Source organism: Vigna umbellata, chromosome 10 (assembly GCF_029865625.1).
Source record: "Vigna umbellata cultivar VRB3 chromosome 10, Vumbellata_1.0, whole genome shotgun sequence".
In the NCBI taxonomy this organism is placed as follows: Eukaryota; Viridiplantae; Streptophyta; class Magnoliopsida; order Fabales; family Fabaceae; genus Vigna; species Vigna umbellata.
In genome coordinates, this window is record NC_142174.1 from 20,811,600 (window position 1) to 20,827,848 (window position 16,249).

General features: G+C 34.2%; 1 protein-coding gene across 2 annotated transcripts; it reads left to right on the forward strand.

The window, feature by feature from the left end:
- Positions 1-219: 219 nt before the first annotated feature.
- Positions 220-8,713, forward strand: LOC124827686 (uncharacterized). 2 transcript variants are annotated; one of them, XM_047300797.2, is made up of 9 exons: positions 220-452; positions 578-936; positions 5,819-6,313; positions 6,399-6,548; positions 6,674-6,841; positions 6,996-7,043; positions 7,124-7,186; positions 7,345-7,775; positions 7,932-8,713. In XM_047300797.2, exons 2-9 carry the CDS (start codon positions 606-608, stop codon positions 8,517-8,519), a joined length of 2,274 nt encoding a protein of 757 aa, XP_047156753.1. In that variant the 5' UTR covers positions 220-452; positions 578-605; the 3' UTR covers positions 8,520-8,713. The 2 variants fall into 2 exon arrangements, with proteins under 2 accessions (XP_047156753.1, XP_047156754.1); XM_047300798.2 differs by having other exon boundaries at positions 220-394.
- Positions 8,714-16,249: the final 7,536 nt, after the last annotated feature.

Genomic DNA, 16,249 nt, shown 5'->3' on the forward strand with positions numbered 1-16,249 from the left:
AATTGAATAAAATAAAAAAAAACAACTTGCATGTGATAAAAAAATAGAAAACATATATGTATTCTATTGTTTAAATTTTTACAAATAAATAAGACTAGAGATAACGATAGATGCATATACGACAAAACTAAAAAAATAACATATCTGTGTTATATTACATCAAGGACGAAGCTCTTAAATCCAGTTCTTATTTGGCCAGTTTCACCAAAAAATAACATTATTTGGCCAGTTCATAAATCCAGTTCTAAAATATTCATATCAATACATTTTAGGTTCACCATTATTACTATTAAAAAAAATCTCGTGATTCTAAATCCTAATCTCGACGCATCCAAGTTTATATTCTTCTGTGTAGGAGTGCGCGTGATAGAACATAATCCTTCTCTCCATACAGGTCTCAACGTTTAAGCTTTTCAAATTAGTTAGATAATTCCAAGTACCAAACTTCCCCAGTAAAGTTTTTCTCTTTCTTTTCTTTTTCATTTTCTGGTGCCACATGCCTACCTTCTTCCCTGTGTACCATGTAGTCTTCTTTCCCATTTTCATTTGACAGTTAATTGATTGGGTTACTTTTCAGGCGCAGGTTGTGGAACCTGAAGCGTAGAATGGCAGGAATGGGTGGTGGAGCGAGTGGAATAGTTCTGGAACCACTCTCCAGAGACAATTACGAGAACTGGAGTGCTCTTGTGAGAAATTATCTGATAGGTCAAGGTTTGTGGGGTGTTGTGACCTTTGTTTCTGAGATTGGTGCGAAAGCTAAAACTGTTTCAGACTCGTGGAAGAGGAAGAATGCCAAGGCTTTGCACATCATTCAGCTAGCATGTGGAAAGGAGATTCTCAGTCAGATCAGAGATGTTGAAACGGCCAAAGAAGCTTGGAACAGATTGGGCGCCCTCTACAGTTCACATTTAAAAGCTCATTCAGATATTGAAAAAGGTATTTATGCATGTTAATCACTTTGGTTTGAGCTTAGTTATATCAAACTTCACTTCTATGTTTCAAGAATAAATGCTTCAAATCAACGTGAGTTTCATGAGATAAAATCAAAAAGTTTTTCTTTTTTTTCTTCTTTTCTCTCTGTCTCTAGATTCTGTGAAAATCAATTGTCTGAGAATTTTTTTTCATATATTAATTACATTTAAATTAAGTAAACTAATTAAATCAACTTTCAGTTTTTCTTATGGAATGTATGCTGAATTGTCCAAGGGAAGGATATTTTTGTACATTTCTCAATATTGACTTTTTTAGTCCTAAGACTTGGTAAACTGCAAATAATTTGAAGTTGTTGTAACAAACACTGCATAAAGTAAATGTGGACTTTAATTGACTTGGAATTATCGTACTTTATCAGTAACTGCGTTAGACAACTTTTAACTTATAGTAGCATAATGCTGAAGAACTTTTCAACCCTGTATGATGATAAACAAAACCCTAAACAAAAAGAAAAATGTATTTTTAATAATTGTTTTTATAATAGTAACTTTCATATACGAATCAATAAAATAATAAAACATAATCTGTTATAAAAAAAAAGTTATTATCATAACAAAAACACTTTTTCAACAAAGTACCAAAATTTTAGTTCTTCGTCTTTTATATATATATATATATATATATATATATATATATATATATATATATATATATATATATATATATATATATATTTATTAGAAATAAATATATATATAGGTAATGTAATAAGTTAAAAATTTATTGTAAGTACCGTCTAGGAAAATATTATATAAGCTAGGCTAATAAACTCGTATACTTAAGTTAAATAAATTCATGTCAAGTAAATTATGATATGCCAAAATTGAGTTATTAAATACTGGTAAAACTAGTTTTATTAAGTTTGCTTGTTAAACTATAATAAATTTAAAATATTAAAGTTAATAAACCAGCTTAATTAGTTAATACGAAATCTTTGATAAAATTCCCTATTAAAATAGTTAAAAGTGCATGTAAAAATTTAGGAGAGACACCAAGATTCACTAGTGAATAATATTCTCCCTCCGAAGTTGTGGGATTTTTGTTGGAAGAAACACATGCAAGATCCAAGAGTTAATAATATAAGGGATTTTACATTCACACTCTCACATTTTTATGATCTCATTTAACAACTCTAAAAATTCTTATTTTATTTCAAAATTTTGTTTATATTTATTTTTATTTTTATTTGTTAAATGTAACATTTCATTATTAAAAAAGATTGTAAAATAAAAATAAGAGAAAATAATGATGTGAAAATGTAGCATCCCATTTAAAAAACAACTAAACGAAACATTATCACTAGTACAAAATGGGCTTTTAAACTCGCACAATAGATCTCGGTTTACACCAAACCGCTGTCTATTCAGACACGGTGGCATTTTTGTAATTAACGAGACCTTATAGGCCTCGGTTCAGACTTGACCGGTGCCAAAAAGGGTTACCACTTCGGTTGTAAAAGCAACCGGTGCCTAATGAGTGATTTCTGACACAGTTTCTGAAGCGGTTAAGAGAAACCCGAGGTAAAAGAAGTATACTGCACCGGTTGATAAGTAGAACCGAGGCGTATCAGCTTCTACTGCCTCGGGCCAAGAAGGACCGAGGCATATAACCCACAGATATTTTCACTCTCGTTCTCGCCTCCCCCTCGCGCCTCCCTTCCCTCACTCTCCCCTCCATCACTCTGGCGCTCCCTCCCCTCACTCTCCCCTCCATCACTCTCGCGCCTCCCTTCCCTCACTCTCCCCTCCATCACTGTTGCGCCTCCCTCCCCTCACTCTCCCCTCCATCACTCTCGCGCCTCCCTCCCCTCACTCTCCCTCCCCTCGCTCTCGCCTCCCTCCCCTCTCTCACGCTTTCTTCTTCAACGCAAGGAATCCACGGTGCCGCCTCCCCCGCAGCTTCTCGTCGCCCCTCTGCTGCAAGCTCGGTCCTCCTTCGCGTGCTCGCCCCTCCGCCGCGTGCTCGCCCCTCCGCCGCGTGCTCGCTCCTCAGCCGCGTGCTCGTCCCTCTGTCACGTTTGTTCTGTGTATGTGCAATTAGGGTTTTTTCTGCAGGTTTCATCTAATTTGGGGATTTTTTCATCTAATTCGCGATTAGGGTTTCCATCTAATTTGGGGATTTTTTCTGCAGGTTTCATGGACGAAGTATGAGGAGGTTGTTGGAGATGAAGGAACTCACGATTTGGCTCACGGTGGTGATGGTGGGTTTTGGTGGTTGGATGATTGATGAAGGCATTGCGTGAGGAGGATGAGATTGCTGGTGTGAGGTGTTTTTTGCAGGTCTGTAAATTTTTTATGATGGACGAAGAAGATGGTGGTTCGCAAATTGGGTGGCGGGGTGATTCTCGCGAAGGACGAAGGTGGTCTACGGTGGTGTTTTGGGTGGTCTGATGTGAGAAAGATGGTGGTGGTCGGCGGGGGGAAACCTTGGCAGTGTGAGAAAGATGGATGGTGGTCGGCGGGGGAAACAGCGTGAGAAAGTCGGATGGTGCTTGGCAGCGTGAGAAAGTCGGATGGTGGTCGGCGGGGGAAACCAAGAAGACCATACTACCTCGGTTCTCCTTGAACCGAGTTGTAATCCTGTCATACTACCTCGGTTCTCCTTGAACCGAGTTGTAATCCTGTATCGTTTTTGTCTCGGTTCATAACCGAGGCATAAAATCGTAGACTTTTTACCTCGTCTACATACGCATCGGGTCAAGAACCGGTGCCTATAAGCTAAAATAACCGGTGCCATTGTCTTTAACTGTACTAGTGTATAGATGTGATACTAAACAAGCACGTAAGACAATCATAAAACTATTATACTATAGTCATCCATAAAATATGTACTAATTATAGAGAATTATATATACACACTAATATAAACTAGAGTTTTTCTAAAAGAAAAAAGATTATACATAACAAAAACTATCCTAAATTATGTTGCTACATCGTCCTCACCCTGTACTGGATCAACTAAAACATTTTATCTGTTTACATCATTAAGATGATCATTGTAAATAAAAAAGAACAAAAACAAGATAAGCTAATATACAAAGAAGAGAAACACATATAGAGATGTTAGCACGTATAGACATTTACATCAACAAATCCTAACACATGCAATCATTCATACTAGATTGGACCATCTAGATACATGTATTGATATCATACTTTGGTAAGTCGTACACTTGTGGTGGTTTCTACTGCTCTGCAGAGTCATGGCCAATGGGTTTCACCTTACCACACACAAGGTTAGTCCACTAAAATCTTTGGTCAAGGTAAAACCCCTAAATTAGGACCTTCTACTTCTCTTACCACATACCCCATCTTTCTCTACTTGAGATTAAATAATTATCAAAGCGACATGATAACTCCCAATATGGAATCCATACATCAATACATACATTACTGAAATCATTACAAGAAACTTCTCCTTGAAATTCCTTCCATATTTTTTATCATACATACTTACAATTGTATTTTCAATCCATAATACATACTAAACTTACATCATATCCATAGTAATCCATTTAAAACAAATCAAAGCATCAGAAAATCACAACATATACACTGACGCTCAAAAGAGTCGCTCAATGCTATACTTTTCGCAAAAGATGGCTCTCAACAATAGTCTTGTCACTCAATGTTGTTCTTCTTGTTAAATATTGTGCTTAGCGACACCCCTCTGTCGCTCATCGACTAAAATTAAACTGTTCCAGAATTGTAGTGAAAAGTGACACTCAATAATGCCCCGTCACTGCTCAACAACAAAACATTCACATTTCTTCAGACTCAACTGTACAAGCTTGGCGCTAAACGGTCTAAAGCTAAAATTCTCTCAAACTTGCACAATGAACTGACACTCAACGCTAGTTGGCCACCGCTCAACACTATATCAAATACCAACATACTTAAAATTGATTTGGAATAAAGGACTTGTTCAAACGGTCAAATTGGTATTCCCTACTTAGTACCTTGGTAAAAAAAAAATTTCAATGTCTGGACACTTACCAACTTGTTCAAATGATCAGATCCTAAGTTCCTCAATTTAAAACCAATTCACTCAATTCAACAAAACAACATTTAAAACAACCAACGTCAGTAAATCAACCAATTTCAAGCAAACCAAACATTCAAACTAAGATGACCAAACAACTCAAAAACATCCAAAACACCTTTAGAAGCTCAAAAGCTCTATATGTCCCTATGAAAAACACAAACACGATAAGGACACACCATTAGGATCACTGATCAGTAGAGACTATTAAAGAAGATTCAAATACTACATGTGATCTTATATGGTCCACATGCATAAAAAGACTAAACAGACCAAAGAAAAGAATAGAAAATCATCTTACGAAATCGATCAGATAGAAGCGGAGAGCTCACTGCAAGGATCACTCTAGCAATCTCTAATTTTCAAACAAATAAACAAATATTTAGAAACCCTAAAGAGAAGTGAGGGAGCTCTACAAAATAAAATTTAAAAAAATGATGTGATTTAAGATAATGAAACTCATTTACAGAAATTCTATTTATACTTAAAAATTTTAATATTAGAATAATTGAGTCTAATTATTTAAAACACGTTATAATTGTCAAATACAATTTTTTAAGTTCTTAAATAAATATAAATAAAATTTTAAAATAAAATAATAATTTTTAAAAATCGTTAAAAGAGAAGATAAAGTAAAAAGTACCTTTCTAATATAAGATATCATGACATTATTTAACTTAGAACTTTCATTTATTTTAAATGGATTCCAGATATTTTTCTTTTTCTTTTCTCAAGAATATATTGATTAACGAAAGAATAAACTTTAAGATGGTTTGTGTGGCAGGTGTACTGGTGGAGGATAGTGTCCTTCAAAATAAACCGTTGTACAGATATGTGGAGAGCGATGAGTGGAATGATGCAAAAGCAATAATCAACAATGACGACACCGCCATATTTTCCATTTCCTCTACGGGAAGAACCGTTCTTCATGTTGCAGTAATGGCTGGCCACGTGCACATTGTGAAGAATCTGGTGAAGTTAGGGAAAGAGAAGTTAGTTCAAATGCAAGACAACTTCGATTACACCGCTCTGTCTCTCGCTGCGGAATTAACCGGAAACGTAGAGATTGCAAAGAGCATGATAGAGAAGAAGGGAGGGAAGAAACTTCTAACTGTGAAGACCAAAGATGGTGAAATTCCTGTTCTTCTTTCTGCAGCAAAGGGCTACAAAGAGATGACTCGCTATCTCTACTCTCAAACTCAGTTGGAAGCGTTTGTGGACAAAAATTCCCGCAACGGAGTTTTGCTTCTTTCGCGATGCATTACTGCTGAAATATTTGGTAAGCAATAACAGTCAGTTAACTAATTGAGTTTCTCAGTCCTTACCTATTGAAGTTGTGGTTGGTGTTGTTTTTTATGAGATAGATGTGGCTTTGAGCTTAATTCATCGCATTCCCCAACTCCCTCTAACCCATGAATCCGGTGGACTAAGGCCCTTATATGCATTGGCACGCATGCCTTCTGCATTCCCTAGTGGCAGTGGATTTGGACGTTTACAACAACTCATTTATAATGGTAAGTTCTAACATTCTATCTCTTTCTTCTCTGATCATATGTTTGAAGTTTCTAACGATTAAGATGCGATGATGAAGGCAGAGGTAGCAGAAGTAATGCTAATTATCCTCTTAATCCGTTTTCAGGTTTAAGATTAGAAAAATTAGAGGTGCAAAACTTGTGCAAAGGAAAAGATAAGTTGTTCGGAATAAGAATTGACCGTTGCGGAAAAAGCATTGGGATAGTGGCAGATGTTACTCAAGTAGAAGGCCTTCGTGTTGTTCAAGAAGACCACTATAATACTTCCTTCACAGGTCTGTCTCATTGTATAATTTCAACTAGTGTTTAATTAATTCATTCATTTTGAAAAACATCACTCACATATATCATCCTCCTTCTCTTCATTTTCTTCTTTCCATTAACATGTATCAATCATTACTAAGTTTATTTCCTCTAATGTTTCTTCAGGGAGGCTCTGTGAACTGGCTGTAAATTTTCTTCCCATTAGACTGTTAGGTACGTGTGTCCCATTTCTTTCAGGGCTCCTGTGCCCTGGTATCAAATATAACTCTTTTAATTCTTTCTTTGTTTTCCAGGTCGACTGCTTATATTCCTTTATCTGTTATTTCAAAATTACATACTGTTAAAGTTCTCAGCTGGTACGTCAACATACATTGGATTCATTTCTTTCTCTGGTTTTCCCCTCATTAGATTAAAATATCAAGGCAACACTATTCTTTTTGATTTCATGTTATTTATTTAAAAGGATTCCTTTTAATTAATATGTTATTCTCATATAATGACTTGAATACCTCAGGAATTAGAGAAATATACCAACAGAAAAAGACTCACCTGGTAGTTCTTGAAATTCTGAACTGCATGTGCGATAGAGTTTCGGAGTACGAGGAATCGCAGCTGCGAGAGGCTTCGGCGTACGATGCAATGTTGCAGGCAGCGAAGCTTGGAATCATTGAGTTCATAGATAAGATGAGGAAGACGAACCCTGACCTCTTGTGGGCCATTGACAGAAACAGGAGAGGTATATTTTCGCATGCAATTCTGAACCGTAGAAAAGAAGTGTTTCGACTCATACAGAGCGTCAATGGACGGAAGGAGATAATCAGATGCAGTGCAGACGTGTTTGGCAATACCCTCTTGCACTTGGCAGCCTATTTAGGGCCCTCCTCTGATCTTGATCGCAGATCCGGTGCTGCTCTTCAACTGCAAAGAGAACTTCAATGGTTCAAGGTTATTATTATCCACTTTCTTCATGTCATCATAACTTGATGGAAGGAAGCAAGATAGAAAGAAAACTATGATAAAAACAAGAAATGATGAGAAAAATGAGTTAAATATATGTTTGATTATTGTATATGATAATAATAATAATGTATTATAGTGCAGGTTGTTGAGGAAATTGTGCACCCCAAGTGCAAGGAAGAGAAAAATGGAGACGGTAAGAAGCCCCGAGAGATATTCAGTGAAAGCCACGTGGAGATGGTGAAAGCTGGTGAGAAATGGGCGAAAGACACAGCTAGTTCTTTCACTCTTGTGGGTACTCTGATAATCACCATCATGTTCGCGGCGGCTTTCACTGTCCCCGGCGGAAACCAGCAGGACACTGGGGTACCCATTTTCTTGCACGACCAGATATTCACTTTGTTTATCATAGCAGATGCAGTATCGCTCTTTCTTTCTTCCACATCGGTCCTCATTTTCATTGGGATCCTGACCTCGCGTTATGCTGAGAAGGATTTCCTGAAGACGTTGCCATTGAAGTTACTTTGCGGCCTCGTGTCTCTTTTCTTGTCTGTGGTGTCAATGATGATAGCATTTTGTGCTTCACTTGCGATGATGCTTAAGGGTCATCAGCGGTTGATAATAGCAGCTATGTCACTTGGGAGTATTCCTGTTATCGTGCTTGTACCCTCACAGCTTCGCCTCTTCCTTGAGATTTTCAATTCTACCATGCACAAAAGATATATCAAGTGAATAAAACCTCTTTTGTAACTTGCTAAAAGGGAACATCCGTTGAGTACTAAAGTTTGTTCTTGTGTCATAATCATGCCAACTATTGAATTAAGTGTATGGCTTTCTATGCAAATCAAGCTAGTTAAACACATGTAATGCTGTAACTACACATAAATTAATCTTGTCAAATTCTAGAATGAATAAATATTCTGAAAGTTATTATGTATAAGTAATGTATAGAAGAAGCCCAAGGACGTCTTAATTAGCGGGTTGTCACACGTTGCACCACTTTTTTAATACACATAATAATTAAATAATTTATTTTAAATTTATTTATTATTATTACTATATTAATAAAATGAGTTATCAACTAAAAATCTTGTTAAAATATATTTTTTCTCAAATAAAATAGGTCACTTTCAATTGTTAAGAAATAAAATAGATAATTTTTATGTAGTTAAGTTCTTATCGTAGGGCACCTGAAAGTTATATATTATATTTCTTCTAAGCCACTAAAAAAACATAATTAGTTATAGGTGAAATTTGCCTGCAATAGTAAAATTTTATTAATAAATTAAAATTATTAATCCAGACATTTTATTTCAATTTTCTCTTTTTAGAGTGACTTTCTTTAAAGAGTTAATTTGTTTTGCGATTTGCAATTGAAATATTTTGTTTCACTACTCAGATTTGTAAAATGAACAAATATATATAAAGGAATGAAACTTATAACCTATTTAGGATTTATTAGCAAAACTCGTAAGAATAAAAAAAAAGTGAAACTATGATTTTACATGAATTTGGAGAAACAATTTAAGATAACTGATTAATAAGTGATTTTATTACTATAATTAATAAGTGGTCAATTTTATTTTCAATTTTTCCTTTTAATGAAATTATTATTATTAAATATATATCTATTATTTTCAGTTTTATAAATTAGTTACATTATCATTAATTATCTTTATATCTGAATTTATATTTATTTTTATTAAAGTTAAATTAATATTATGATCACAATTGTTATATATTAGTTAATTACTTTGTTTTTTTTGGAAATTTTCATTTACATTTTACTTTTTCATCCCCGAAGTGAAATAATTAAAATTTATAACAGGAAATTACTAATTTAGAATCTACTATTAAACATTTTTTTATTACTTAATTAATTTATTTTGGTTGAAAATGTTAACTATATTTTTCTGTAATCAAATGTGTGACTTCTAATAATGTTTTTCAAAAAAAATGTATACTGTGCTTCTAAGATACATTTTATTTCGAATAAATTCCTAACAACGCTTTGCATGATACATGTGTCCAATTACAACCCCCACCCACCCACCCTTACATCTTAACAAAAGTAATTGTTAGTGTTTATTAAATTGTTACTCTATTATAATTAATTTATTAGACATAACGAGTTGATTTTGTTAGTAACTTTAGGTCATTCATATATGTCAACACCGTCCGGGTAAGGGTAAGAAGGGATAAAGTAATGACTTTTATATTTTTAAAATGTTAGTTTAATATGATAATAATTTGAACTAATATTATGCTAATAATTAGAAACAATAATTAAAATGGTATATTAATATAATTTGTTGTATCAGTTGCTTTTAAAGAGAAAAATATGATTTTCTGATAATAATGATAATCAATATTTTGAATATTATTTAATTTGTTTTCTGGCAACTATGACTATTTTTTTTCTCTATTTTTTTTATTGTTAATTAATTCACAATTAAGGCAAGATTTTCATAACATTACAATATGTGTATATAATTACGCATTCTGCCATAGAAAATGAAAAAAAGAAAAGATAGAGATAGCAAGAGTACTGAAATATAGAGAAAAGTAAGTTCTCAGGTTTGAGGAACTCTGCCAAAAGGAATCATCAAAGAAAGAAAGCTAAAAAAGTATGTCACCTCTACACCATTCTTTTTATCTTTTTATTGTACTCTCTGAAGTTCTCTTAAAGATATTTTTTTTTTCTATACACAAATAATGTTTTTTTTAAATCATAATTTCTTTTTATAAGTATGTGTCGGCCTATGGCCGGTTTCTTTCTTTTTCCCACCATTTTTTAAATAAATAAAAAATACAAAATCTCCAAAAACCAAAAAGAATGTCAATCTTGTTTAAACCATATCTTTTTCAGATTCACTTGTTTTCAAAAGATCTAAATCAATCAATAATAATTTTCAAACAAACCCACAAACCTTTTTCTACATAAAGAACTACGTGATCCCTGATTGTTCATTATAAATGGATGTACGTAGGACCAAGGTCAATTCTTGTCGGGTTCATAAAACAAAAAATATTTTTTGTTTCTTAATAGTTTGTTTTGTTTTATTTTATTATTTTGTTTAGGGAAAATTAACATTTTAGCAAAACCACGTCAACTTTATATATTTAATTAAAGGTACTGCCTTTGGGTAGGCGCGATAGAGTGCTAACACCTATCCTTACGCGTAACTGATTCCTGAACCTGAAAATCTCTTTTCGTAGACCATGTCTTATTTTTTGGTTTTCCATAGTTTTTCCATATAAATTATGGTGGCGACTCCATTTTCCTAAGCTCGTTTATTTTTCGGGTTGCCGTACCGTTGCGATTTCGGTTGCGACAAATGGCGACTCCACTGGGGTCTGCTAGAGAAACAAGCGTTCTTAATTAAATGTGCAAAATTGATGTGGTTTTTATTTTATTTATTTATTATATATGATTGTCTTTATTTATTTTGGTAATTTATTTATATTCATTTTTATTATTATTATCATTGTGCATATCATGAGTGGGACCCTATACCCGGGTTTGAGTGCCACATAGAATTAGAGGGGTTGCGTAGCGGTGTCACGTCTGGACTACTTCTAGTTTGGCTATCGTGAGAATCTTAGCCAGTGTCTGTTCTCTTCACATGTAATTTCACACCTAGTTGCATCTCATAATGCTAATTCTTACCATTATCTAAGCATCATTTTAGTAGCAAAATCAACTCTTCTTTAGCTTATTACTTGCTTAAATCTTCTCTTTTATTTAGTTTTAGTATTTATCTATATTTTGAGCTACATTACGTAAATAATACTCTAATCCCTTATTTTTTGATCTATTTTGATGTTAGGAAGATCCTCCATTACATTGAAGAGCCTCAGTGATCCAGGAAGTCATTGATTTAAAAGTCATTTTCGCTTAAGCGAGAATAATTTAGCTTAAGCGAGAATGACTATCTTCTTCAAGAAGTTTATTTTCGCTTAAGCGAGAATAATTTAGCTTAAGCGAGAACTCGGATAGTATATATACTCACGAGGCAGAAAGAAAAAAAGGGTCTTTGGTTCTTTGGAGGCGCGATTTCACGTCTGGAGCTCATGGAGGGCGCGAGGAGCTTGTGGGAACATCTCCTCCTCTTCCTTTGGGTCTCTTTCTTCTTCCATCTTCCATGTTTGTAAGATTTAGGCTTCTCCATGGAAATGGAGAACCAGATTCATCTTGTTAGGGTTAGATGTAGCCTATGAACTCTTGTGTAATGAATGATTGTTTCGTATTTATAAATGCCTTTTCTATCTATTACTAGTATTCTTGTTTCCAATCTTAAAGCTTGCATGTAATGGGGACGTTTATGACTTGATTTTGGGGTTTCATTGAGCCAGGGATGAGATATGAAATCTTGAACTGAAACAAGAGTCCTTGTGGGTCATTGAGCCAGGAATGGGATATGATTCACATGTTGTCTTAGATCCTAGTTCTTAATGCGGGTTTGCTTGTTAGATTGTCCAAGGGATTGGAGTTTGATAAGGAAAACCTAGGCTCTTTCACCTAAGGGATTAGGGCTAGAGTGTTTTAGTGGATTGACTTTAGTAAATTGATAGAGAGGGGATGAAATTGGTTATACACAAGAGTGCATTAGTGAAAACTAACCTTAACAATGTCATTTCATACCATTTCTACTATTTTCCATTTCCAAGTGCCTTCAATACCAAAGTCCAACCTTGTAATTACTTGTGAATTTATCTTTTTGCACATATTCTTAAATGATGAGTTGTTCTTGAGTTTAGATGAGTTGTTAATCGCACAATTTTCTAGTATTACGAGTCTCTTGGGAAAACGATACCTGGTCTTACCATGGTTTATTACTTGAACGATTTGGTGCACTTGCCAAAGAGATTATCAAGTTTTTGGCGCCGTTGCCAAAGAGATTTGAATTCTTTCATTGTTTTGTTTCTTTGCTTTCTTTTGCACATTTCTTTTAGTATGTTTTTGGACCTTTCTCTTCAGTTATTGACTATGAGATACTAATTTTACTTTGAGCTTTCTTGTTACAGGATAAGATCTTCCTTAGGAATTAAAGAATTCAAAACCACCATTGGTCAACCTTTGAGGCATGCCTGAGCTGAGAAACATATGACTTGAAGATTTTGCTGCTCGTGTAGCATGGCCTGGGGGCCAGCCCCCTACTGATGGGGGAGGTGGAGCAATTGCGGAGTATAAGCTACTGGATAAGCTACTAGAGGAGGAAGATGTTACATATGAAAAGTGAAGCTAGTGTTCTACACTGTTGGAGCTGCAAAGAGTCCATTTTGATCGGTTTTTCAGTTTTAATTTCCAGTTCTTATTTACTTTCAGTTTTTGTGTTTTTGATTTCTTTTTGACTTGCCTAGTGGATAGTTCTTTTGAAATTGGTTTGGTAATTTGAGTGAATCATATGTTATGCTTGAATTGAATACAAATCTTTTGTGCTTGCTCTTTATCTAAGAAAATTTCTTTGAAAATTTAATTGAGATTATGTGGTTAAGTTTGTTGAATAGAGGTTGTGGTTGCTTGTATATGTTTAGATGGATGCTTGGTTTTAATTGTGATCAATATTCTTGGCATGATGTTTATCAAACTTTGGAACCCTGAGTAAACCTGTGAGATGTTGTGCCCAGAGTTTATTGTTGAGTGTTATCACTTTGAAATCACAGTTGATTTTGCCTGAGTTTTTCTATTTGAACTATTTGCTTGCTTGTTACAAATGATCAAGGTCATCTTGTTCTTCAACCTCTTCTACATTTTTGAACCTAAAAGCCAATGAAAAACACTTGAACCTTGAAGAAAAACTTTCTCACCCCTAGAACCTTAAGCTTATTGAAAAATCCTTAACCTTCTTACCTTGAGTTGAGATGAACATACATGTTAGGATGAGGAGAATGGTTTAAGTTTGGGGGAGTTTTTGAAAAAAGGGAGCATTGAGGAAATAGCAAAATGAGTCAAAAAGAAAGAAAAAGAAGAAAGAAGAAGAGAAAGAAAAATGAATTCATTGAAAAAGAATTGGGAAATAAGTTGAGAAGTGGTTTATCCAATTGTGAAGCAAAGAGAGACTAATGCTATATCATGAAGTAAATTGTTTTATCTCTTAGCTCAAGGTGCTTTGTTATCCAGAAAAACTAATTTTTCTTCTTAGCCCAGCCACATTACAAGCCTTAAAAAGTCCTTATGATGCTAACTTGCTTGTGAATGTGTTTGATATTGTGAAACGAACGACAAATTTAATTTGTGTAACACTGTGATAGTTGAGAGTTAGACACACATCCTTACACACCATTGTGCTTGAGTGAAACACTTTCCTTGGTGAAGGATGGTTCCATGCATTCAATGAAAACATCTTGCCACGTTTGTTGATCTATCAATTACATCTATCTTGTGATTTTAAATTGTGAGCACCATGATTGAAGTTTAGCTTGCTAAGGCCAATTTATCTCTTGAATGTAATTTCCAAGTTGAGCAAGCATGATTGATTTTGTTTATTTGATTGAAACTATGCTTGAGTTGCTAGACTATCGTGATTGAATTGTTTACTACGTGAAGTACTTTTGCTTGAGGACAAGCAAAGTTGTAAGTTTGGGGGAGTTTGATAATGCTAATTCTTACCATTATCTAAGCATCATTTTAGTAGCAAAATCAACTCTTCTTTAGCTTATTACTTGCTTAAATCCTCTCTTTTATTCAGTTTTAGTATTTATCTATATTTTGAGCTACATTACGTAAATAATAATCTAATCCCTTAGTTTTTGATCTATTTTGATGTTAGGAAGATCCTTCATTACATTGAAGAGCCTCGGTGATCCAGGAAGTCATTGATTTAAAAGTCATTTTCGCTTAAGCGAGAATAATTTAGCTTAAGCGAGAATGACTATCTCCTTCAAGAAGTTTATTTTCGCTTAAGCGAGAATAATTTTGCTTAAGCGAGAACTCGGGCAGTGTATATACTCACGAGGCAGAAAGAAAAAAAGGGTCTTTGGTTCTTTGGAGGCGCGATTTCACGTCTGGAGCTCATGGAGGGCGCGAGGAGCTTGTGGGAACATCTCCTCCTCTTCCTTTGGGTCTCTTTCTTCTTCCATCTTCCATGTTTGTAAGATTTAGGCTTCTCCATGGAAATGGAGAACCAGATTCATCTTGTTAGGGTTAGATGTAGCCTATGAACTCTTGTGTAATGAATGATTGTTTCGTATTTATAAATGCCTTTTCTATCTATTACTAGTATTCATGTTTCCGATCTTAAAGCTTGCATGTAATGGGGACGTTCATGACTTGATTTTGGGGTGGGTTTCATTGAGCCAGGGATGAGATATGAAATGTTGAACTGAAACAAGAGTCCTTGTGGGTCATTGAGCCAGGAATGGGATATGATTCACATGTTGTCTTAGATCCTAGTTCTTAATGCGGGTTTGCTTGTTAGATTGTCCAAGGGATTAGAGTTTGATAAGGAAAACCTAGGCTCTTTCACCTAAGGGATTAGAGCTAGAGTGTTTTAGTGGATTGACTTTAGTAAATTGATAGAGAGGAGATGAAATTGGTTATACACAAGAGTGCATTGGTGAAAACTAATCTTAACAATGTCATTTCATACCATTTCTAGTATTTTCCATTTCCAAGTGCCTTCAATACCAAAGTCCAACCTTGTAATTACTGTTGAATTTATCTTTTTGCACATATTCTTAAATGATGAGTTGTTCTTGAGTCTAGATGAGTTGTTAATCGCACAATTTTTTAATATTACAAGTCTCTTGGGAAAACGAAACCTGGTCTTACCATGGTTTATTACTTGAACGATTTGGTGCACTTGCCAAAGAGATTATCAACATCTCAACTGTTCTGGAAAATGCTGTGAAAAAGAACCATAGCTCTGGTGGCCTTAAGTTTAGGTTTAGGAAGCTATCCTTGTGAGATTGCATACAATGCTTAGACCTTAAGACATTGGACCTACTTTAAAAACATAAAACATGTTGTCTTTTAGTCATTATTTTGGCATAGACATCTTCATGCATCATATGTATTAACATTATTTTTATCATTTTCCTTCATTCTCTTTATACATAACAATAAATGTGACTTGTTTTTATTTAAATAAAAAAAAACAAGAACAAAAATGTCATGCTTTAATGCATAAATAAACAAGGCAAAATAAACAATTTTTAATCAATTGAATTAATTAACTTTTTTTGAAGCATGTATGACATGAAGTTGCGAAAATAGTTTTCTTCTTCATCATTTTCCATTTCTCATTTTATCCATAAAAAAAATCAGTCTATAAGGGGCACTATCTCAAAGTAATCACAAGAAATCTTTTTAGCAAAAAAATAAAAAAAATAAAAAAAATTGAAAATGAAAAAAAACAGGGGCAACTTATCTAAGTTAAGATTTTAGAAAATAAGGCGATCATAATTTAATGGGAAGATATGTTTCTTCATAAAAAAAAATTATCATTCTTTGTAACCTA